This window comes from Thamnophis sirtalis, unplaced genomic scaffold, assembly GCF_051295495.1.
Source record: "Thamnophis sirtalis isolate CommonGarterSnake01/CBP01778 unplaced genomic scaffold, rThaSir2_p1.2 scaffold_3, whole genome shotgun sequence".
Lineage (NCBI taxonomy): Eukaryota > Metazoa > Chordata > Lepidosauria > Squamata > Natricidae > Thamnophis > Thamnophis sirtalis.
The window spans coordinates 26,897,448-26,923,456 of NW_028261383.1; the positions used below are offsets into that span (position 1 = coordinate 26,897,448).

Sequence of the window (26,009 nt, forward strand, 5' to 3'; positions counted from 1 at the left end):
TTGTACCGTGCACAAAAAGATTTATGTAGGACTTTCCATATGGATCTGTGAACATATAAAATAAATAGTTTTGTTCTTTTTTCTTTTCCATTTTTTCTTTGTTCCCTGATAACTCTGTGCATTGTTCATTTAAGTTCTCTTCTTAACCATTTTAAAACTTGCGTAATAAAATGAAACAGAATATGGAAACTCATATTATGTGTCTGAGTTATGAGGGTGACCTGCTGGCATCTGCAGCTCCTCCTTAAAGCCAGGATAGGCAGTGAGTCCTGAATGCAATGGGTTTTTTCCATGTATGTATGTGTGTATGTGTGTGTGTTTGTGTATGATAATGGAGGAGAGCCTGTGGCTTAGTGGTTAACACATCTGCCTAATATGTAATACAGCCCAGGTTCGAATCCTAGTAAGGGTATGGCTAGCTAATGAGAGCTAAATAGCTTGAAATAGATCTATACTAGTCTCCCTTTATTTATTTGTCAGCACAAATACAACACACACACACACACACAGAGACAGATATATATATAGATAGATAGATATAGATAGATAGATAGATGATAGATAGATAGATGATATAGATATAGATATAGATATAGATATAGATATAGTTATAGATATAGATATAGATATAGATATAGATATAGATATAGATATAGATATAGATATAGATATAGATATAGATATAGATATAGATATAGATATAGATATAGATATAGATATAGATATAGATATAGATATAGATATAGATATAGATATAGATAGATATAGATATAGATATAGATATAGATATAGATATAGATATAGATATAGATATAGATATAGATAGATATAGATATAGATATAGATATAGATATAGATATAGATATAGATTATATATATATATATATATATATATATATATATATATATATATATATATATATATATATATATATATATATATATATATATATATATATATATATATATATATATAAATAAAATTTGTTTTTAGTAATCAAATTTGTATAGCCATCCATCTCACAAAGAGGGACTAGAGAGGGTTGAAACAGACCAGAGAAACACAGTACATAATGTTGGGGCTCATTTAAGTCACAATCAAGGGTGATTTTGCACAATTGATTGCATGCCAATTGCAGCCTTTCCAAGATCAAGGAGCATAACACACGGTCCCTTCTGCTTTGGTCACCTCCTAGTTGGGTTGCTGCAATGCACTTCAAGGTCCTTGAAGAACTTCTGGAAGCTGCAGTTGATCCAGAATTCATCCACAAAAACAATTCTGGATATACTGTCATACATACACCTTTCTTTGAAAGTAGTCCTACATTAGTACACAATGGATTCCATAGATAAGAGGTGAAGTTCTGCTCTTCATCACCTAGAAAATTCTTCATAGCATTGGCCAGATATTTGTGGACCATCTTTCTCCACCTACAGTATCTCTAATGACACTCAGCTATACTCCTCTAACAGGGACAGCCAAGGGATGTTGTGGATGACCTCAATGATCTGGTTTCAGCTCAACACTAGCAAGACAGAATAGAAAAATAACAGAGTCGGAAGGGATTTTGGATGTCTTCTAGCCCAACCTTCTACTCAAGCAAAATAACAATACCATTGAAAACCACCAGTAAGGGAGCACAAAGAACCTCTGGAGACAAACCCTTCTACTGGTTAATTGTTCTAAATGTCAGAATAGTTTTGGGATTTAGGGGCCCTTGGATGCAGTGGTTTCCCATATTTATTCCTGGATCTCATTTCTGTACCCCAGAGACATGCAGTGAGCAATTTAGGGGATCCTCTTGAATGCATGACTCCTGCGCAAGAAGGATGTAGCTTTTACACAACTTGCTTGTATGGCAATTGCTGCCTTTCCTAGAGCAGAGAACACTACACACAGTCATCCATGTTTTGTTCGCCCCTAGTAGGATCACTGCAATGCTCTACATGAGGCTGTCTCAGTCCTTCGGGCAACTCCAACCAAGACACCCAATTATAAGTATTAATTCTATCTTTATTGTAAGGTTACATTAACAGAATCTTGCAACACTATAACTTTTACTCTTTGGAAAAATAAATAGGGTCCCTTCCGAAATACTGCTCACACTACCACCTCTCCTTCTGTGGACTGAGATATATTGTATATGATGGTTATCATGTCTGTGGCTCTTTTTTGTGGCCTGTTGGCCGCCGGCCACTCCAGCAGCTGAATCAGAGGAGGAGCAGGAGGTGCAGGAGGAGGTGGCATGAGAGTCCAGTTCAGCACCAAGGCAGCCTGAGTGTGATAGGCAAATAAGGAAATACCTGTTGCTCTGGTCTTTAATGCAATTCTTGCTTAAGGCAGAGCCCTCCTCCCGCCCCAAAAGACGAGGCAAGCCACGTTGAAGCAAACAGCCTCCGCCACAATTTTTTTTTTTAAAAAAAAACCATGCAGTGGCAGAAATGTCAGTTGTAGGAAAGGGGAAGAATGGCTGGAGGGGGAAGGGATTTTATGAATTACCTCTCTCCCTCTCTCTCTCTCTCTCTCTCTCTCACACACACACACACACACACACATTCTCCCATGCACAGAGCGGGAAAGGCGGGACCAAAGCCCGGCCGCGAGCGAGGGAGGGAGCGTGCGGCGAGAAGCGACACCGGGCTACTTCCTCCTCCGCCGCCGCCTTCACTACCCAGCAGACAAAAGCGAGGGCCGGCCGGCGGGGGCTGCTTTCGCCGCGGCTGTCAGTCCCGGCGAAGGCCGCGCGTTGCTTAGCCGCCGGACCTGCTCCTAGCCCTTCTGGAGAGCGCGGCGCGTTTGCGGGAAGGAAGCCCACCCTGGGTCAGAGAAGGTGACAACATGCATCCCTCCCTGACACTAACACGCGCAACGTGCACATTCCCTCTCTCTCAATTTCTCTTGGCTTGCAGCTGCAGCTGCTCTCAGGCAGGGTCAGCCCAGAGCCTGCAATGACAAGCCCCACCCTGAAGTTGGAACAATGCACCAGCCTTGCGCGGCTCCCTCTTCCTCGGGCTCATCGTCCCCTGGAGAAAATAGGATCGCGCACATGTGCAACGGCCACGGGGCTTGCCCTAGCTCTGGTTCGGGTGAAAGGGACGAAGTGCTTTTCCTCGACCTTTAGTTTCGCCACGTCGGCGGGAGATTAAGCGAATTCGCCCCGAAGGCTCCCAAGACAACAGAGGCCGAGTTCAGAAAGCGCATTTTAAAAACGATTTTTGGGGGGAGGGGGGGCAAAATCATACCGCGCACCTCTCATTTGACTTTAGCGTATCGGTTCTCTGCTATCGCGGTTCGGGTGCTGTCCTCCCTCTCCCTTCTCCTTTCATTGTCGCCCTTCCTCCCTTAACGGTTAGAGATGTCAGAGATATCAGAGATGTCCCGAGGCAAAAACACCCGGCGGGTGTTTTTCCCACGGCACACCTTACACTATGTCACGGCACATTAGTGTGCCGCGGCACAGTGGTTGAAAAACACTGGCATAGAAGACAGAGCAGAGGAGAGCAATGGAAACCCATAGGTCAACCCTTGGGAAGGAAGAGTCACCACTAATAGCGAAGCCCCACCCCAGCTCTGGGGATAATAGGCACTGGGAGGGGTTGAATAGATATGGCAGACAACTATTCATCTCTTTGCCGGATGGACTTGTTAACCTGAGGTGAAAACGTTTGCCGGGGCTACTGGCAGTCCTAAAAAAAAAAATCCTTCATTTAAACACTGAGTGTTTGGTGTGTTTGGGAAGCTGGGTCAAAACATTCTTCCTCCTGTCTTCTAAGGTCTTTCCCACAGAAAATTGGGCTTCAGACCACTCTCATGTTCATCATCCCTGTCCTCTCCCTTCCCCGTCCCATGCCATCCTCTTTCGTGCCCTGTCTATGATCCTGGCATTTTGCCCCAAATCCATCAGGCATGTCCCAATTGGTCCACTGGAGGACGAATGTCATGGCTGGCTTTCCAGAGAAAGCTGCGAAGGAACTGACATCACACAAAAATGCCCTTCTAGGATGCCACACTCACTCTTCTTAACAGCCCAGGCATTCCAGATTTATACCTAAACACAGACACACACTCACACACACAAAGAGGGAGAGAGACAGAGACATACAACATTTTTCATATATAGGGAGAGGAGAAAGAGAATGAAGAATAAGAAAAATAGATGATGATGTTTTAATATTGCTTCACTAACAGAGTAGTTTATTTGAGATGGGCAGCCGTATCAATTGAATAAACAAATATATCAAGGAAGGCCTCCTTGCAACTTTGATATGGACTCACAATCAAGAGCAGAAAAACCTGTAGGCTTGATTTCTTCATACTTTCTGACAGAAAAAAGTTTCACTGGAGAAACTTGGGCCCAAGGGCTTCCAAATAGTTCTGGAACTACATCAGAAGCTTCTCACAAATATATTTTCGTCCCCATCTCCTTTGTTCATGAAATCACAGGACAAAACTAAGAATAAAGAGAGCACAGGAGATGCTTCTTCTCTGTATAATTATCAAGATCACATTGATTTATTGATTGCCTTCCAATCCCACCTCCAGGGAATTCTCAATGGATCTCACTGTTGAATTGACATAACTATCACTTTCAAGAGTAATATAAGGGACATCTTGCATCTGAGCCTGGGAACTCAAGGACATAAAAGCCTTTAGTGTCATTCAGAGGTTGTGATTCTGTGCTATAAAACTTGATGAATTCCTTGTGGGCTCCAGCTTCCATCTCTGCTAGGAAAGCCACAACAACAGTTGTGGTATTGCAAGGGCCTTTGGTCTTTGTGAACGGCTCCTCTAATTCTTTGAGAGCCACCTGACTCTGCACGAAATAAAAATGCTTCTATTATTTCTCTTGATACTTCTGTTCCTCCAGATACCCTGTAAGATTTTGAATGCCAAGTGCCCCTTAACTTTAGAAAGGGATGAGACAGATCCAGTGAATTATTTCAAGCCAGGAGACTACCTCATTACTGGAATCACTCCAGCAACAACCACTATGTTTCGACCATTCACTTTCCAAAAGGCTCCAACGGATCAAGTTTCCTGGTAAGAGAGCATTTTCCCCTCTGATTACTCCTGGTTCCAAAACTTTTAGATCTTTCCTGTCACCCTTCAATGAGGAAAAACCTTTCTTTATGAGCAATGTCTCTTAGCTAGATTACTAGAGACAGTTAGGACTGAATGAAAGCCAAGGCATCACTCAATGACCACCATGTCATTTCTGTTTGCACTTCCTCTGCTTCCCTAATGCAAGATATTTTGCTAATCCTTCACTTCAGAAAAGATCTTCTGTTGCCTTTACTCTGGGAAGAGTAGTTGAACTCAAAAGGAAAGAGGAAATGAGGAGTAGTTGAATAAAAAGGAAATTCAGGGAACTTGCCATCCCTGAATTTGAATCTGAAAACTATCCCATGAAGGGATAGTTTTCTCAGATCTAACTTTTTTCTACTGTTTCTCCTTCTACAAAATTATTTTCCATGTTATATATATATAGTATTTGCAGTGTACACTACCCAAAAATAACGTTTTATTTAAAGTTTAATAAAGTTTTTTTTCACCACCTCTCTAATATCATTAATCTTGCAGTGTGTCATCATATTTAACAGTTACATCATTTTAATCTATTTTTATCTTGCCTTTACATTTACATTTTGATTATCTTTTAATTCAACTCCTCCCCTATAATTCTACATTTCTCCCCCCAAAAAATTATTCAGTTTTCTATTTCTTTTTGCCTATATTCATTTTCTATCTAATGATGAAAACATCCCAATATCTTATAATACTCTGATTCTTCCTTTTCTTTAATTGCCAATGTTAATCTATTCATTTCTGCACAGTCTAATATTTTTTTAATTAATCTCCCTCTGAGGGATTTTTTTTCCATTTTCCAATTTTGTGCAAATACAATTCTAGCTGCAAATATTACATGAATAATTAAATATACTTTTTCTTTACTATATTTCTATGGTAAAACACCCAACAAAAACAGTTCCTGTTTTAAATTAATATACACTGTATCATACTTTCCAACCACATTCAAATTTTTGCCCAATATTTTTTTGCCTCTGCATATGTCTACCACATATGGTAATATGAACACGGCATCTGGTGACACTTCCAACACTTGGTTGATTTTCTTTAAACATTTTTCCAGTCTTTCTGGTGACATATGCCATCTATAAAACATTTTATACAAATTCTCTTTATATGCTGTGCCATTGTTAATTTATAATTCCACTCCAATAATTGCTGCCACATCTCAAGTTCTATTGTATAGCCAAAAAAAATTGCCCAAGCTATCATTGTTTCTTTTACTTCTTCTTCTTCTAACTTAATACGAAGTAAATAATTATATAATGTTTATATATGGTAGGAAGATTCTCAATGTCTATGTGACACAGAATTTAATCTTCTCCGAGCGATGCGGGTAGTTCAAAAATGTGAGAGATAATATAAAAAATTGAATAAAATATACTAGACCAATTCTACTTGTGGATCTGTAGTAAAATTGTTGCTTTATTATTTAACATCTCTATGTGGAATAGGGTTGGAAATAACTTTTTAATGTCATTTTTCTTGTGCTTTTCTATATGTCATTTGTTAAAACTTTCCCTATTGTTCCCCTCACCAACCTCTCCATTTTTGTTTCAATTTTATATTTTGACATTCTTTTTTGAAATTTAATAAGATCCATTTTTAAAAGTAGAAACTAAGGGAACCAAAGAAAGGAATACTGAATTCATAATTTTCTTTTGATTCAAATTAGCTGGATTATCCTATATTTGTATACTCTGTGTATTTATGTGTGTATGTGTGTTTTCAGGAAATCAACAATAAGGTACTGGAAGATCCTGTCCTTCTTGTTTGCTGTCCATGAGATCAATCAGGATCCCCGTATCTTACCCAACCTCACCCTGGGTTACAACATTCATGACAATTATTTTGATGCAAGGACAACATCGGAAGCTTTGGCAGATCTGCTCTCTCCTGGGCTGGCAAATGTTCCAAACTACAAGTGTGGAGGAAGACAGAATAACCTCTTAGCTATAATTGAAGGGACAGAAACTGACATCTCCATCCAGATTACATACATGTCAGGCAACTATAAAATCCCCCAGGTGAGAAGTTCTCCTCTTTAATTCCACATGAAGAGTAATAATGGAAAAAAATAATTTAATTACCTGGAATTGGGCTAATGTATTAACGGGTATCAATTCGGTGTTTGTTTATGCTCCAAAATAAGAATATTTCGCTGACTGGGAGGACCTGGTGCCTATCTGTCCTCTGGAGGACTACTGTTACCAAAGGAGGTGGGTGACTCGAACGATGCTGGATGAGACAACGCAGCTGGTTTTCCCCCCGGCTGCCTTAGTCTCTTTAGGCGCCCCCCCCCCCTCCTCTACTCTGGCGGATCACATTACTGGATGCTCCTGGCATTTTTCGACATCTTCGGCCCTGTTTCCTTGGAATCTTTTTGGACTCTGTTGGCTGACTTTATAGAGGGGTAGTCAGTTTTGATATGGGGCAGTATAAGACCTGGCAGTCGGCCTTCTGGCCATTGCCACGGCCCCTTAGTCTACTCCCTAGGCCTTTTCTACAGCGCGGCCTTTCCTCTCTTCCCTGGCCCGCGGTCTGCTCTTACTCATACGGGACTTTATTATATGGTTCCCTGCTCACGGCTACTAGACATTGGACATTGGATTTACGATCTGGTCCTGGCTGGTACGACCATTGCCGCCCGTCGTTGTCAAGAGATCCCATCTTAGCCCCTTTGGAGTTTCTATCCCAATACCATCTATACCATCTTTACCATCTATCACACAAGAAGAGAGAAGACAAAATCTTTCTCCCCCTTTATATTATATTTATATTTCCGCGAACCCCACCAGACTGGACTTTTTTGCGAACCCACCTACAAACTTTACCCAAACTTGCACATCTTTTATATCTTTTAATAGCTGCGCAATTTTCTTTTTGTATGGGGAGTGCATGTGGTACATATGTATTTGATTGAATGATCCCACACTTTTTAACTTTTTAACTTGTGTAATTCCCTTTTATATTATATTGTTGTATTTTAAAATTTTTGTGGGGTGTTAGTGAGTGAGTGTTTGGGTGTGTAAGCGAGATTGGGATGGGAACCGGGTTCCCCCACACTGAGTGCTTTGCAGAAGTGTTGGGGGGATCTGGGCCTATTCCAATCTCAGGATGACTGATTCGAAGGGCCTGTCAGGAAATGCAGGGGCTATGGGGGTGGGTGGAGGGACTACGGACACGGGAGTGGGCCGGAGCATTACGGTCTTAACAGGGAGGGGCAGATATGGCGGGGACTTTAGGGCTGGCCATTACCGGGGAAGGAGGGCTCACTACGTTACAGAGATCCCTCCTTCCGGCCCTATGAGTCCCACTCCAAGGCCAGATGGCGTGAGTAATCAGGACCCTGGTCTCAGGCTGCTGTCGCTAAATGCCAGGTCTGTAGTTCACAAGGCTCTCCTCATCCGGGACCTAATTTTAGACGAGAGGGCAGACCTGGCATGTTACTGAAACCTGGCTGGGCCCGGAGGGAGGAGTCCCCCTCATAGAGATGTGCCCAGAGGGTTTTCAGGTGCTTCATCAGCCGCGACCCCAGAAAAGGGGTGGGGGTGTGGCTATTGTTATCCGAGAGTCTCTAGTACCTCATAGGATCCCTGCTCCGGAGCTTGTCAGGTGTGAGTCCTTGCTGGTGAAGTTGGACCTCAAGGGTCAAGTGGGCTTGCTGTTAACGTACCTGCCTCCCAACAGCGTTGCAGCAGCCCTCCCCTCGCTCCTCGAGTCAGTAGCTGAACTGGCAATTGAGTTCCCCAGCTTATGGTTCTGGGGGATTTCAATTTGCCTTCGCTCGGTGAACACTCTGATGGAGCGCAGGAGTTCATGGCTTCCATGACAGCCATGGGCTTGACCCAAGTCATTCGGGGCCCGACTCACTTGGCGGGTCACACGCTCGACCTTGTATTCCTCTCGGAGCTGTGGAGTTGTGATCTTGGTAGCGAGATCTTACCCCTGTCATGGTCGGACCACTATCTACTGAGGCTTGACTTTCGGAGACCAAACCCCCACTGTAGGGAGGAGGAACCGATTAGGTGGTTCCACCCCAGGCGCCTTATGGACCCTTTGGGCTTTCAGACGGAGCTTGGTGTTGTTCCTGATACCCACGCCCGCAGTCCAGCGGAGACTCTGGTTGCTGCCTGGAATTCAGCAGCGGCAGAGGCTCTTAACCGGATTGCGCCTTTACGGCTGATCCGAGGCAGTGGATCCAGGAGGACTCCTTGGTTTACTGAGGAACTCCGGGAGATGAAGCGCCGAAAGAGACACCTAGAGCAACGATGGAGATCCAGTAAGTCTGAGTCAGACCGAGCGCTTTTAACATCCAGCATCAGAGTCTACCTTCGGGCAATCAGGATGACAAAAAGAACACACATTGCCTCTCTGATAGCTTCTGCTGAGTCGCGCCCAGCCGCCTTGTTCAGGATAACCCGTTCCCTCCTAAACAGGAGGGATATGAGCGATCCTTTGCAAGGCAGAGCTGAGGACTACGTCCAATTCCTCACGGATAAAGTTGCTCGGCTTCGGACGGACCTGGACTCCAATTGCGCAGAGCCAGCTGAGGCACCAGGGGAGAATCTGGATGGACATCACTGGATTGATTTTCAAGCTGTTACCCCTGAGGACGTGGACAAGGCCATGGGAGCTGTAAGTGCCTCCACATGTGTGCTGGACCCGTGCCCCTCCTGGCTGGTTGCTAACAGCAGGGAGGTGACACGGGACTGGATCAAGGCGGTTGTTACCGCCTCCCTTCGGGAGGGGTTCTTTCCCCCCGCTTTAAAGGCCGCGGTGGTGAGACCCCTTCTGAAGAAGCCATCTTTGGATCCAGCCGTTTTAAACAACTATTGTCCAGTCTCCAACCTCCCCTTCGTGGGGAAGGTTGTTGAGAAAGTGGTGGCCTTTCAGCTCCGGCGGTCCTTGGAGGAGACCGATTATCTAGATCCCTTCCAATCGGGATTTAGGCCTGGCTACAGCACGGAAACTGCTTTGGTCGTGCTGATCGATGATCTCTGGAGAGCCAGGGATGGAGGTCATGCCTCCGTCCTAGTGCTCCTTGACCTCTCAGTGGCCTTCGATACCATCGACCATGGCATCCTTCTGCGACGGTTGCAAGAGTTGGGTGTGGGAGGCACTGTTCTACGGTGGTTCTCCTCTTACCTCTCGGACAGGTCGCAGTCGGTGTTGGTCAGAGGGCAGAGATCGACCCCTAGGCCCCTGAATTATGGGGTGCCGCAGGGTTCAGTCCTGTCCCCCCTCCTGTTTAATATCTACATGAAGCCGCTGGGTGAGATCATTCAACGGCACGGGATAAAATACCATCAGTATGCGGACGATACACAGTTGTATCTGTCTGCCCCGTGCCAACTCAGTGAAGCGATTGACATGATGTGCCAGTGCCTCGAGGCTGTTAGGGTCTGGATGGGGTTAACAAGCTTGTACTCAATCCGGATAAGACCGAGTGGCTGGTGTGTTTCCCTCCTACTAATTGGTCAAGTTTTCCATCTCTCAGGCTGGGGGGTCAAACAGTACGCCCCTCAGACAGGGTTCACAATTTGGGAGTCCTCCTGGACCCACAGCTGACTTTCGAACACCACTTGTCAGCTGTGACCAGGGGAGCATTTGCCCAGGTTCGCCTGGTGCACCAGTTGCGTCCCTACCTGAACCGGGAGGCCCTCACAACAGTCACTTGTGCCCTTGTGACCTCTAGACTGGACTACTGCAACGTGCTCTACATGGGGCAGCCCTTGAAGAGCATTCAGAGACTTCAGCTTGTCCAGAATGCAGCCGCGCGAGCGATCGTGGGTGCACCTCGGTTCACCCACGTAACACCTATCCTCCGCGAGCTGCACTGGCTGCCTATTGGTCTTTGGATACACTTCAAGGCACTAGTCGTCACTTATAAAGCCCTTCATGGTATTGGACCTGGGTACTTGAGAGACCGCCTGCTGCCAATTACCTCCAATAGACCGATTAGATCCCACAGATTAGGCCTCCTCCGAATTCCATCCGCTGGCCAATGCTGACTGGCGACTACCCGGAGGAGAGCCTTCTCTGTGGCTGCTCCGACCCTCTGGAACGAGCTCCCCATGGAGATTCGAACCCTCACCACCCTCCAGGCCTTCCGCATAGCCCTTAAAACCTGGCTGTTCCGACAGGCCTGGGGCTAAGAGCTTTTGCCCCCCCCCCCCCCTGAATGGTATGGTTGTTGTGTGCGTTTAAATTGTGTATTGTTTTGTTCGTCTTTTTTATCCCTTATCTGTACCCCCTTCCCTGACTTGGATTGTGAGCCGCCCTGAGTCCCCTTCGGGGAAAAGGGTGGCATATAAATGCAATAAATTCAATTCAATTCAATTCAATATTCTTTAACAAGTACTATCTGAAGAAAATCACAGATGAGATGCAAATGAAGACCCTGTAAAGGTCATGCAAATGTTAAATACAGAAGAAGATGAAATAGACATATTTGGATCTCTACTCATTGCATCTCATTAATGGAGGAGCCTTGAAATATGGTATAAGGAGAGCATTCTATGTCTCCAAGGATCCTGTTGTTGAAAGACTTGGATTATTGCTGAGGATTTTAGGGGTCAAGTGAATGAAAACAATAGTAACAATCATTAATTTAAATAAGGCACTCTGGGCTCATAAGATAAGGTGACCAGATTTTCAGATTGGTAAAGAGGGACACTATTGACTGGGGGCGGGGGGGGGGGCGGCTTGATTAAAATTTTTATATTTTGTCAAAAGGTCACACAAGGCGATTACATGACCCCAGGACACTGAAAGCATCATAAATATGAATCTGTTGCCAAACATCAAAATTTTGATCACATGACCATGAGGATGCTTCAACGGTCGCTAAGTGTGAAAAATGGTCGCTAAGTGTGAAAAATGGTCATCAGTGACTTTTTTCAATGCCATTGTAACTTTGGTCACTAAATGAACTGTGTGAAAGCTAAAGCTAGCTTGCATTTTGCTAGCTTACATTTTCAAGAGAGAGAAGCTAAACTCCTTATTAGAATTGAAATAGAAATGAGTAGAGTAGAGTAGAGTAGAGTAGAGTAGAGTAGAGTAGAGTAGAGTAGAGTAGAGTAGAGTAGAGTAGAGTAGAGTAGAGTAGAGTAGAGTAGAGTAGTTTATTAGCCAAGTGTGATTGGACACACAAGGAATTTGTCTTCGGTGTACATAAAAAAAATAGAATACATTCATCAAGAATCATAAGCTACAACACTTACTGATAGTCTCTCTCTCACACACACACACACACACACAAACACACAAACACACACACAAATACTCGTCCTCTGGATTAAATGGGACTTTTAGAAAATCCCCACTCCTGTGCACACACTCCCAATTTCTCTCTCTCTCTCTCTCTCTCTCTCTCTCTCTCTCTCTCTCTCTCTCTCTCTCTCTCTCTCTCTCCCCTTCTCTAGATTCAATAGGACTTTTAGAAAATCCCGACTCCTGTGCACACACTCCCACTTTCTCTCTCTCTCTCTCTCTCTCTCTCTCTCCCCTCCTCTGGATTCAATGGGACTTTTAGAAAATCCCCACTCCTGTGCACAAACTCCCTCTTTCTCTCTCTTTCCCCCCTCCTCTGGATTCAATGGGACTTTTAGAAAATCCCCCCTCCTCACACACTCCTCCCTCCCTCCCTCCCTCTGTCTCTCTCTCTGTCATTCTCTGTGTGTGTCTGTCTTTCTCTGTCTCTCTCTCTGTCTCTCCTCCCTCCGTGTGTGTGTGTGTGTGTGTGTGTGTGTGTATCCCTGCCCCTGTGGATGGGCTCCGGACTAGCAGAGCCTCCTCTTCCTCCTTTTTAACCAGGCGATCTTCGGCTGTTGCACAATCCCAAGGGCATGTGCTGCCCGGTTTGCTGAATCCGGCATGGCTTCAGAGAAAGAAGGAGTGCGAGAAAGCCCCCCCCCTCCATCCCCGCTGCCTGAACGTTTGAATGAAGGAGGCTGCAGGGTCCTTTGTCCTTGGCTATGCAATTTTCTTTCGTTCTCTGCTGCCCGAACGAGTGAATGAGGCAGAGGGGGAATGAAAGGAGATTGTGTCTCTTCTGTCTCCCCATTGCTCAGAAAAGCAACTCTGGGAAGGTCCTTTGGTGGTGGCAGGCGTCCTAGAACCTGCCTGCTAGCAAAGGACCTTCCCAGAGTTGCTTTTCTGAGCAACGGGGAGACAGAAGGGACAAAGTACCGGCTGGCTGAGACTGGTATACAGGGCTGGGAGCGGGGCAGGCTTACTTCCGGGTCCAGTCACAAAAATTGGGTCTTTTTAAGAACGCCCCGGGACAAGGGACAAATTGTGCAGAAGCGTGATTGTCCCATGAGAATCGGAACGTCTGGTCACCTTATCATAAGAAGAGATTTAAAATTCTGAAATGACATTCAAGGTTGACAGGAATTTGGAAGCAAAACAATAACAACTGTTGTCCTGAAACTGAATTAGTCACCTGTTCTTTCTTCTCTTTACCAGGTCAGTTATTCTTTTGTTTCCCATCTTCTGGGGGATAAAACAAGGTTCCCCTTTTTCTACACCATGGTCCCCAAGGAAGGAGTGCAATATCTGGGGATCCAGAAATTGCTCCTGCATTTCCAATGGACATCAGTTGGTCTCTTTGCTCCGGACACGGACAATGGGAGGCATTTCATAGCAACAATGGTTCCAGTGCTGTTCAAGAATGGGATTTGTGTTGTTTTCTCACAAACCATTTCGGGCATGAACACAGACCTTGTTAATATTGACATTGCCACACTAAGGAAGTGGAAAGAGGTCAATGTATTTGTTTATTTTTCAGAAGTCGGATTCTTTTTAGATGGAATAATGGTAATAGAGACATTAATTAAAATCTTGATAATGAACATAAAATCAAATGGTGCAGAAGCTACAACACTCACGGGGAAGATCATTGTCACCACAGCTTTGTGGGACCTCAATATGGACTTGGCACACAATGAAAGTACACTTCAACACATTCTTGGTTTATTTTCTTTCCTCATCCAGAAGAAGAAAAAGACAAAATATGTTGATTTTGTTCCTTTCTTTACTTCTCTGTATTATTTTTCACAAAAAGCATTTCATTGCTTATATTCCAAGCCTGGATCTACGGTGAAAGGCTGGACAAGATGTACCAAGAAAGAAGGGATAGAGACCCTTCCCCAAGAAGACATTGAAAAAACGGTCTCTCTAGCGAGTACCTACATCTATGACACAGTCTGGGCCCTGGCACGGGCCTTAGAGGCTGCTTATTCTCCCCGATCCAAGAGGAGACTGAAAGGAGATGGAGGGACAATAGCACTGCAAATTATCCAGCCATGGCAGGTATTCTCTTTTCCATTGCAATGAATTCCTACTGAAGATGTGGATTTCATAATTCATAGGCGATCCCAGAATCTTTAGAATGTCACCTCTATAGGGAGTGGATTTATTTACTAATATCTCCAAATACAATCTACAACATAGGACTCATAGTCCCATGATACCCATGTATAAATATCCATGAAATAGTAAACACTAAGCAATGCATGACCTACAGGGTCCTTGTTTCAGAGATATTTTCCTATCAGATTCCCCAAAGCAATGGCAAAGCTCTTAATCCATTCCCTTCACTGGAAAAGTTATTCAAAATTCATGGTGATATTCATTGATGTATTGGCCTTGAAAATCACTGATGTTCAACATAACACCACTGTTAAACTTTAGGAACTGACCACAAGAAATATTTAAGGGTATTTTATATTATGGTATAAGATGTTTTATCAGCTTTTTAGGTCATTAAATGTTTTATAATCATTTTAGTGTCTTAAAATGTTTTATAAAATATTCCAGACACATGAATCTTGGACTCTGGGTGTGTTTTGTCTATTAGAGGTGCCTTGGTTCAACCATTTCACACAGTTAAAGGTTACACATAGACAGACAGAAGAGCTTTATGAATCTAGAGATAGAAATATGAGCCTGGATGAACAATCTGTCTTAAGTCCGACCTGTCATCATTAGCATCCATTTGCCTTGTGATTTAGAACATTCTGAAGTGTCTTCTTAAAGGCCTGTATGTTAGCCGGATCCTCCATCTGAGGCAAAATACATTCAGAAATGTGTGATGGGTGGAAGAATGGATTCATTCTGATGTCTTCAGCACATTTCAGATGGAGGACTAGCATCTACTCCTTGAAGAGAGACATGGGGTCATAGACACTATGTTGGGAGAAGTCTGTGGATCTCATTTCTGAAGACCTGAGACCAATATGCTTGTAAGAGAGGAAATTAATTTAAAAACAAGATTAAGTAAAAGCAACCATTTCACAGTTTATAGGACTGATCAGTAGACATTCAGTATCCATCTTTACTAAACTCAGATTCTCTTCTCTGCTGTTCCAGTTTCACCATTTCTTGCAAGTCTCCCAGTTTTACAACACTTCCATCGATGGAGTATATTTGGAGGAGAACGGTGAACTAGCAGCTGATTTGGACATTGTGAATTGGGTGGTGTTTTCCAATAGGTCTGTTGTCAATGTGAAATTTGGGAGCATAGCAAGGCAGGGTTCCTCGGAGCCCCTCTTCAAGATTGACAACGAAGCTATAATATGGCCCAAATGGTTCAACCAGGTGAGGAAGAGAAATCATTCCATGTCACTTCCTTTCTCCTACAACATAAATACGGGAAAAATTCCCTCTGTGGTCCTCTAGATCTTCTTATCCTTTCTCAGTTTTGTTATCCCAATGACCTTTGAGATATTGTACAATACTGATAAGTAGTGCAAGATCAGAAGATGTGGAGAAACCTGGCCCATGGAACCACCAAATGTTGAACACCACTTGTGTGGATGCCGCCATCATCATCATCATCATCATCATCATCATCATCATCATCATCATCATCATCATCATCATCATCATCATCATCATCCTGATAAAAGAGAATGTTTGTAGTTCAGGACTGAAGTTTTACTTATTTATTTATTAGGTTTATTTTCCATCTTCTCATTTAAAAATGACTCCAAATAGCATTAGGACTTAGACTTATCTACGACTTCACAGTGCTTTATAGCCTCTCTAAGATCTTTACAGAATCAGCGTATGCAGTGGTGGGATGTAGCTGCCCTCGGGAATCACAGGATCAAACTCATCCGAGATGGTCTCCACAAGATTCATCCCCGTCAACTCACCTGAATCTACCCAGTCAGGGTCTAAGCCTGTCCGGATCTGACCAATTTTATCCTCAAGATACTGAACAAATTCTTCAGCCCTACCCTGCAAGGCGTCTTTCCCAGCTCCTTGGTTAAGTAAGGAGCGGGTCACCCTAAACAGGGTGGCTGGGCAGTTATCTGCGGACGCAATAAGAGTGGGAAAATTTTGCTGTTATTGCCACTAAGAAGGATTTAATATGAATTCTTACTAGTGTTCGATCAGATTTGGACCGGTTGGCCCTCCAACCACTCTCTAGGCATCTTTTCCAGCATTTCATCTCCTGGAGCGCCTTGGTAAACCAGGGAGCTACCCGGGATTGACACCGGGTCAGAGGCCGCAAAGGCACAACATGATCCAAAGCCCTAGTGTCCACCCTATCCCAGGATTCCACTAGGGCTTTGGTCGAGTTGTGAGCAAGGGATTCAGGAAAAGTCCCAATCTCCTTCAGGAACCTTTCAGGGTTCATCAGGTGCCTGGGGTGGAACCATCTAGTAGGTTCCGCCTCCCTGCGGTGAGGGGTAGCAGTATGGAAGTCAAGCCTGATGAGGAAATGATCCGACCATGACAAGGGTTGGATAGAAATATCCCCTAAATCTAGATCATTCATCCACTGCCCAGAGACAAAAATCAGGTCGAGCGTTATTATGGGTGGGGTCTTGAATTAACTGAGTTAGGTCCATAGCCATCATGGAAACCATGAACTCCCGAGCTGACTCAGAGATCTCGCCAATGGAAGGCAGATTGAAATCCCCGAGGATCATAAGCCTGGGGAAATCAACCGCCAATCCAGCTAACACATTCAGCAGCTCCGGCAGGGCTGATGAAATGTAGTAGGGAGATAGGTACGTAACAAAAAGGCCCACCTGAACTCCAAGGCCCCATTTCACAAAAGGGGACTCACACCCACCTATCTGAGGTACAGTGACCTCCTGAGGTCTGAGACTTTCCCTAATAACCACCGCCACCCACCCCACCCCTGCCCTGGGCTCTCGGCTGGTGAAACGCCCGGAAGTCTGGTGGGCATAATTCACTAAGGGGAACACCCCCCTCATGGCCCAACCATGTCTCCATAATGCATGCCAGGTCCGCTATACCCTCTTGTATGAGGTCGTAAATGAGGGGAGCCTTATGTACCACGGACCTGGCATTAAGCGGCACCAGCCGGAGACCAGGATCCTGTAATCCCGGGCATCCAGGGTTTGAGAAGGGTGATGAGGGTCGGAACGCGCGATCGCTCTTAAAGAGCGGACCTGCGTCCCCCGAACATAATTTGGCCCTTGGCCCCCACCATATCTGCCTCTCCCAAAAACAGTGGAGATGGTGAACCCCCCAATGGAATGGCTTAATGTCTCCCCCGGTATCCCAACCCTTCCCAGCACTCCCGACCCACACCCATTAGTTAGCTCCAGCCTGTGCCCTGGCAGACTCCCCCACCAAGCCTGTCTGAGCCATCCAAATCACCCTCCACCCCTTCCTTAAAATTTGATTTAAAAAACCCTGTAAAAAACCCCTAAGGAGTCTCTTCTTCGCATGCCAGTGTATTCAGTGGTGGGATGTGACCAATTTAACAATCTGTTTGGTGAGCGCCTGTTTTGCATGCGCGCACAGCATTCAAAAACCACCGATTTTAAGCTTTAAATCTTACCTTCTATTTCAGGGCTGGTGAGTGAAACAGCTGACGTGCAAAAATGCACTGAGCCATGCGGCTCAACTAAGCTAAGAGACTGGGAAATATAGGACAGGAAATTGCAGGGGCAAGTGGACAGGGCCAACTGCTCACTGGCTATCCAGTAGAATACCACCACTGAGCATATGGCCCCCATCAATCTGGGTCCTCATTTTACTCATTTAGGAAGGAAGGCTGAGTCAATCTTGAGCCAATCAGGCCACTTTTCTCATTTTGAAACAACTCAAAATGAGAACTTGTTTGGTTACTTGCAGAGATTTCAATGCTCAAACTAGATAACATCACCATTGCCCCCGTACAATGCAATGCATGCCATGGATATGGCAGTTTTCAACATGTGAATGATAAAAATGAATACATTTCTGGAAGTCTATATTCTATTACATTTTTACCACTTTTCAGCCTCAGCAACAGCCCTATTCCCAGTTAGTAAAGGCACTCTATTGTTCTTGATTTTCTGCTTAGAGCCTGCCACCCTCCAGATGTGTGGAAAGATGCCGTCCAGGGTTCCTCAAAGTCATTCAGAGAGGACGGCCGATTTGCTGTTATGACTGCATTCCTTGTGCAAAGGGAGCCATCTCCACTCAGGAAGGTGAGTGGCTCAGGAAGGAGAAAAGGCTGTTGAAAATGACTGCAAATCAGTGGAGGGATTCAAAGAATTCACCCAGGATCAGGTCGGCTGTCGTGGAGGCATGGCCCATCCCTGCCCTCCAGCTCCACCACACATGCGGGATGAGCCTTCTGCAATGGCTAACACATAGACAGATGGGTGAATGGATGGAAAGATAGATAAACAGACAGACAGACACAGAGAGAGAGAGAGACAGACAGACAGACAGACAGGATGGATGGATGGATGGATGGATGGATGGATGGATGGATGGATGGATAGATAGATAGATAGATAGATAGATAGATAGATAGATAGAAAGAAAGAAAGAAAGAAAGAAAGAAAGAAAGAAAAACAGAGAGACAGAGAGACAGATAAATAGGTAGATGGATAATGATACATAAAAATGAGACATGATATGATATAATATGATATGATACAATAATGTCATATTCTTATTTTTTCCTCTTTTCTACTTTCTCTTTATTGAACATTTGAAATAATCTTGCTATCACTTTTGTTTATTATGCATATTTTTGTTCTTCGGGTCTTTCAGAAGAATTTAGACAACAATCGGATCACATTTTAGCTGGGCAATACCAATGATTGCTACCAAAAGGAGAACAATGATTTTCTCCTTTTGCTTTTCTCAAACATTTTGTCCTGTAGGAACCCTTGAAAAGTATGTTCAGGTCTCTGCGAAAGACTGCATGAAAATGATTATAGGGACTGAAGGAATACTTGTCATAGATGAATACCTGTGGATATTCTGCCTTGGCTGAGTTTGGCATTTCCTTTCATGCCCTTCATAAATTAGTTGTTCTGGTGGCTTTTGAAGTTTCATTGGGAACAATTGAATAGTTGATGAATTTAAGCCAAAATAAGCATTTAGAGATGGGAAACACTCAAGTAATTATTTTGACTTATTGAAACAAGCTGGAATATAATACGGATGATGATAACATTTTGAAAAGAACAGTGTGAAGGGGAATTTTTAAAATATGGACCAGCAGAGAACAGTTCCTGGCATAAGGCAAATTTATAACAACACAATCTTCTCTTTTTCACTCTCTAAACTATCTCCTTAAGGGTGATTTCACAATGTATAATTTATTTTTATTGGTTTTATAATTTTGCCCATTACAGCACTTTCTGGGATCAAACGAAACTTCCTGTTACTACTCTAAAGGATTGCTAAGAATAAGTAAGGGAGATCTTCTCCTCCATTACAGATGCAGTCTACTGCACCAGATGTTTGGAAGATCAGCATCCAAATGAACACCGAGATAACTGTCTTCCAAAGGTTATAACCTTCTTGTCATATGGAGAAAATTTGGGGATCATCCTGGTTTCCGTTGCTCTATTTTTGTCCCTCATCACAGTCTTTCTGTTAGCAATTTTCATTAAATACCGTGAAACTCCAATAGTCAAAGCCAACAACCGGGATCTCTCCTACATTCTACTCACATCACTCCTCCTTTCCTTTCTCACCACCTTCCTCTTCATTGGCCAACCAAGGAAAGCTACCTGTCTTCTCCGACAATCAGCCTTCATGATCGTTTTCTCAGTGGCTGTCTCTTCCCTCTTAGCCAAAACCATTACAGTGGTACTGGCCTTCTTGGCAACAAAGCCAGGGAACAAAATGAGGCGGTGGCTCGGGAAGACCTTGGGCAATGCTCTTGTTCTTGCTTGCTCTGCTGTCCAAGTTCTCATTTGCTCCACCTGGCTGGGAATCTTTCCTCCTTACCCTGACACAGACAAACACTCACACCCTGCACAGATTGTGCTGCAGTGTAATGAAGGACCTGCAGTCATGTTTTACTGTGCCCTTGGCTACATGGGCTTCCTTGCTATTGTCTGCTTCACGGTTGCTTTCCTGGCTCGCAGACTGCCTGGGGCCTTCAACGAAGCCAAGCTGATCACCTTCAGCATGCTGGTTTTCTGCAGTGTTTGGGTTTCCTTTGTGCCCACCTACCTGAGCACCAAGGGCAAATACATGGTGGCCGTGCAGATCTTCTCCATCTTGGCCTCCAGTGCTGGCTTGTTGGCCTGCATCTTTTTCCCCAAGAGCTATATTATTTTGCTGAGGCCTCACCTGAATACAAAGGAGCAGCTAACCACACAGATCAAAGTATAGCTTTCATTGTGTTTCCATGGAAATGTCCAAAAGGTATAATTGCCCTTTGCTCTCATCTTCTGAACATTCCAGGGTTTTGCATCAAGATAATTATGGATGCCTGTAAGGAAATATTGTACCGTGCACAAAAAGATTTATGTAGGACTTTACATATGGATCTGTGAACATATAAAATAAATAGTTTTGTTCTTTTTTCTTTTCCATTTTTTCTTTGTTCCCTGATAACTCTGTGCATTGTTCATTTAAGTTCTCTTCTTAACCATTTTAAAACTTGTGTAATAAAAAGAAACAGAATATGGAAACTCATATTCTGTGTCTGAGTTATGAGGGGGACCTGCTGGCATCTGCAGCTCCTCCTTAAAGCTATGATAGGCAGTGAGTCCTGAATGCAATGGTTTTTTCCATGTATGTATGTATGTATGTGTATGTGTGTGTGTATGATAACGGAGGAGAGCCTGAGGCTTAGTGGTTAACACATCTGCCTAATATGTAATACAGCCCAGGTTCGAATCCTAGTAAGGGTATGGCTAGCTAATTATATATATATAATTATGTATACATATATACATATATACATATATACATATATACATATATACATATATACATATATACACATATACACATATACACATATACACATATACACATATACACACACACACACACACACACACACACACACACACACACACACACACACACACACACACACACACACACACACACACACACACACACACACACACACACATATATATATATATATATATATATATATATATATATATATATATATATATATATATATATATATACTTAAAGTCACAACCCCTGGTATGCCCAAGTATGGGAGGAAGGTCACACTTCCACTCTCTGTCATTAGGCTCGTCACAAGAGACCATCCAGACAGAAACCCAATATTTTTTACTGTTGCCTTTTTGTTACATTTGTTATATTTATGCTGATAAATAAATATATATATATATAGAGAGAGAGATGTTGTAATATAATTCCTTGTGCAGGTGTGTGTCCTCCATGGCCTAGTTCATACTAGGGCCTGCAGAGTCACGCTGAATCACACAGGAGACAACTGGCTCCGAGAAAGCCATAACATCCTGATCGTGAATAACATAACATTCTGAGATGTGCCCTACCAATGACGCCCAGGATTTGACCATATATAGAGAGAACTTTCCTGAAGCAGTAGATTAGAAATTGTACTTTTACAGGCTGTTTTTTATCACATGCTATTGCTCCTCCTGCCTTTGTTCTATCCCAATAAAAGGGGCTCTCAGACCCCAATCTGGGTCGCTCCATCCCGAAAAAATTTGTCTCCTGTCTTTTCTCAACATTGGCCTCATGGGCGAACAGCGGAAACTTCACATTTGGTGACCCCGACGTGATGCAACGTGACTGACGTGATATTCCTGTGTCACCAGCCTTTCACTCATCCCCGACTTGGCAAAGTCTCGCAACCAGGGCCTGCCGTTAGCGAACGGAGCACCCTCCCAATCGTGAGTATGGGCTCAGGTTTCTCGAAGGCTCAGACTGCACACCTGCAGGAGCTTCGGGAAATCGTTAAATCGTCTGTTGCAATCTCTCAAGCGACAGGCCATCCGCTTCCCATTCCCCCGAAAAAACATTTCCTCTCTCTATTGGCTTACATCTATGAGAATTGTCCCATTTACCCAGAGAAGGGCTCTCTTAAAGTTTCCTTATGGCTTCAATTGGGTGTTTATTTTCATAAGGAACCTCGAGCCCCGCCAGAAGTTCTCACTACTTGGAGACTTCTTGTAAGATGCCTTCAAATTCATGAGGAAGGTATGCAGGGGGCTGCTTGTAAGCCCTTGGAATTATCCCCTCCACGCTACGAGGAGATCGCCTCTCCTGCTTGCCAGGCGATGGCCCTCTCTGAGGCCTCTCCAATTCCCCCGGCCTCTCCAACTCCCCCGGCCTCTCCGGAAGAGAAGGTTTTCCCTCTCCCTTCCGCCCCTTCCCCCGCCCCGCAAGTGTGGCGTAGCACTCTCCAAGACGCTCTGCGCGATGCTTACAATCAAGGGGACATGGAATTGGCAGAGGATTGTTTCCCCGTAACCTTTCAAACCAACGCGGCTGGGGGGGTTGTGCCCACTCATAACTCAATCCCCTATAGAGCTCTTAAGGATCTTAAGCAAGCAATTTCTACCTATGGGGTGCAATCCCCATACTGCAAGGGACTGTTCCAAACCCTTTTGTCAGGCATGCTTCTTACCCCCTCTCAGTTTGCCATTTGGACATCCGAATACCTTAAAGAGATTAACAAGGCGATTGCCAAGGGTCTGTCCAACAATGTTACCGCCCCTCAGCTAAGGGGAGGGGATGGGTTTGATACGGGGCCTCTGCAGGCCACGGCCCCCCGGGAAGCCCTTGGAATTCTTTTCACAGATGTTTCACAGAGCAATTGATTTATAGGATCTGAATTGGAGTGGAGAAAAATGGTTTTGTGCATGTGTAAGTTTGTGTGTGTGTGTGTTTGAGTGAGCAAAGGATCCAGTAAGGGAACTGCGCCTATTTAGTAGGTAAATTATGGGGACAGGTTGGGCAGTAGAGAGTACAGAGAAAGTGATGAAAGAGAGGAAGAAAGAAAAAGAGTGAAAGAGACAGAAAGACACAAAGAGGAGAGAGAAAAAGAGTGAGAGAAGGGAGAAGGAGAAAGTGACAGAGAAAGTGAAAAGAGGGAAAGAGAACGTGAAGACAGAGAGAGAAGAAGAGGAAAGAGATATCCCACAGCCTTTATAACACCCCTGTGTTTGTTATAGAAAAGAAATCTGGTAAATGGCGTTTTTTGCATGATTTGCGGGCTGTTAATAAAATTCTCCAACCCATGGGAGCGCTGCAGTGCGGCCTCCCTAATCCAAATTTTATTCACACTTGTCCACTATTTCTCAGAAACCCGCCCTTTTTACAAAAGCCCTTCTGCTCCAGTGGAAGCCTCCTTCAACAGCTTTTTCTATCAAAGACGCTACAACTGTCTTTGCTGATAGGAGCAAACATCGGGGAGCATGTGCCTGGCAGGAGGATGGTACATGGCACACCCAGCTCACAGAGCCACAAAAATCTGCTCAAAGAGATGAATTGGCCACTTCCATCTTGGCCTTTCAGTTATTTGACAAACACCCGTTTAACTTAATTCTTGCTAGTCTTTATGTGACTCAGATTATAACCTCTTTGTATGAGTCTTATCTCTCTTCTTCTATTGATTCACAACTTTTGTCTCTGTTTCTCACTTTACAAGGTCTTGTCTCCTCTCGCTGTTATTGTTTCCATGTCTCCCATATCTGAAGTCATCAGCCTTTTCCTGGGCCTCTCCAGGAGGGCAATGATGTTGCTGACGCTGCGGCATCAGCCCCCCCCACCTCATGTCAATGTTTGTTCTGCTATCACACCTTGGGATAGCCACTCTTACTTTCACCAGAATAAAAAAGCGCTCATAAAACAATTTGGCCTTACGTCGGTGGAGGCATCAGCAATTATTCAACTATGCCCTACCTGTAGCCAGCAGGAAAACCCTCTCCCTATGGGGGTAAATCCCTGAGGGACAGAGTGTTGCCAAATTTGGCAAATGCGTGTTACCCAATATCCTCCATTTGCCCCTTGGAAATATTTACATGTTTCCATTGATACGTATTCAGGCTACATTATGGCATCCCCCCAAAGGGGTGAAGCCACCAAACATGTTATTAATCTTTCTATTCGGACCTTTGCATCGCTGGGACGCCCAAAAGAATTAAAAACAGACAATGGCCTCACTTACACAGGTGCAGCCTTTGCTGCCTTTTGTAACCAATGGGGCATTGTGCATAAATTTGGCATTCCTTATAACAGCCAGGGTCAGGCGTTGGCTGAGCGTGCCAACCAGACATTAAAACATGCCCTGGACAGATATATTGGCAATAGGGGAAAATGCCCCCTGGCCTCCCAGCAGTGCAACACATCGGCAGCCCATCATCCTCGGCAGCGACTCATCATTTTGCAGCTCCATCTACTGCAGATACCTCCCATCCACTTGTCTACTATTGCTGCTTGCCTGACTTCACGTGACGAGGACCTGCTGACCTGATTACCTGGGAAAGGAACTACGCTGCAACCCAACTAAAAGACAAAGTTGTTTGGATTCCAGGATGGCACGTAAGACCATATTTGCCAAAACCACCTATACAACCACCTACACAAACGCAGAAGCAGCCTGACCATGACCAACCAGCAGGAACCACAGCTTGAGGCTGTCTCTGTCTCTGACCTGGAAAACAGAGCAGAGCACCCTCCACGCTACACTCCCCCGACCGGCTGCCCCATCTTTCTCCGCAGATCCCCCTACTATGTGTTTGGTTGAATGCTACCTGTTGTCATTATTTGAACCAGTCTGGAGAAATTGAAACCAGTGTGGACAAATTACATGATACCGTTCAAACAGTTGGACAAACATACAAGGCCTTGGACTCCTAGTGGGACTGGATGACCTCTTGGTTACCAAAATTTTAGCTGGTTGGGAAATACTGCCAAGACCGTTATAACCCTTGTTGCTTTGCTGATACTGTTGTGTTGCTGTATTCAATGTGTACCCTCTTTATTAACTATGTAAGAATATACTCTCTAGCTGGGCTCCACAGAAGAAAATTCACATTGTCAACCACATGGAGTTACATGAACAGTCAACCCCTTGCATGGGGAAAGCTCCCTTCCGCATGCCCAGCGATGAAGAAGGAGACGCTCCCTTTTAAAAAACAAAAACATTCCGGGTGTGTGTGTGCAGGGCAGTTTCTGCTGTCTGAAACACACATACACAGGAATGCAAAAACATTGTACCAGAAACATCTTTCCGGCCTAAACGGCCAGGACTCACTATGCAGCCTCATGTAACATGAACTATGTGAGCCAGCTACTCCCACACATGCCCTGTCCCCTCCCAATGCCATGCAGCTTGTAACTTTCTACTCCCCCTTTGCCCACCCTTTGCCATGATGTGATTTCCTATTGGTTTATGTGTAGAATGCTGTGATTAGCCCTGGTAGATGAAGAAGAAGAGTCTTTTGACAAAAAGAAAATAAAAAGTAGGATATATATATATATATATATATATATATATATATATATATATATATATATATATATATATATATATATATATATATATATATATATATATATATATATATATATATATATATATATATATATATATATATATATATATATATATATAAATATATATATAATTATATATATATAATTTGTTTTTAGTAATCAAATTTTTATA

General features: G+C 44.0%; 1 protein-coding gene across 1 annotated transcript; it reads left to right on the top strand.

Annotated features, from left to right (window-relative positions):
* The first annotated feature begins 1,209 nt into the window (after positions 1 to 1,209).
* LOC148047705 (vomeronasal type-2 receptor 26-like) lies at positions 1,210 to 20,710 on the top strand. Its single transcript, XM_087708113.1, has 7 exons — positions 1,210 to 1,329; positions 4,869 to 5,041; positions 6,822 to 7,116; positions 13,562 to 14,407; positions 15,467 to 15,694; positions 18,429 to 18,555; positions 19,806 to 20,710. The coding sequence occupies exons 1-7, from the start codon at positions 1,210 to 1,212 to the stop codon at positions 20,708 to 20,710; spliced, it is 2,694 nt and encodes an 897-aa protein (XP_087564239.1).
* Positions 20,711 to 26,009: the final 5,299 nt, after the last annotated feature.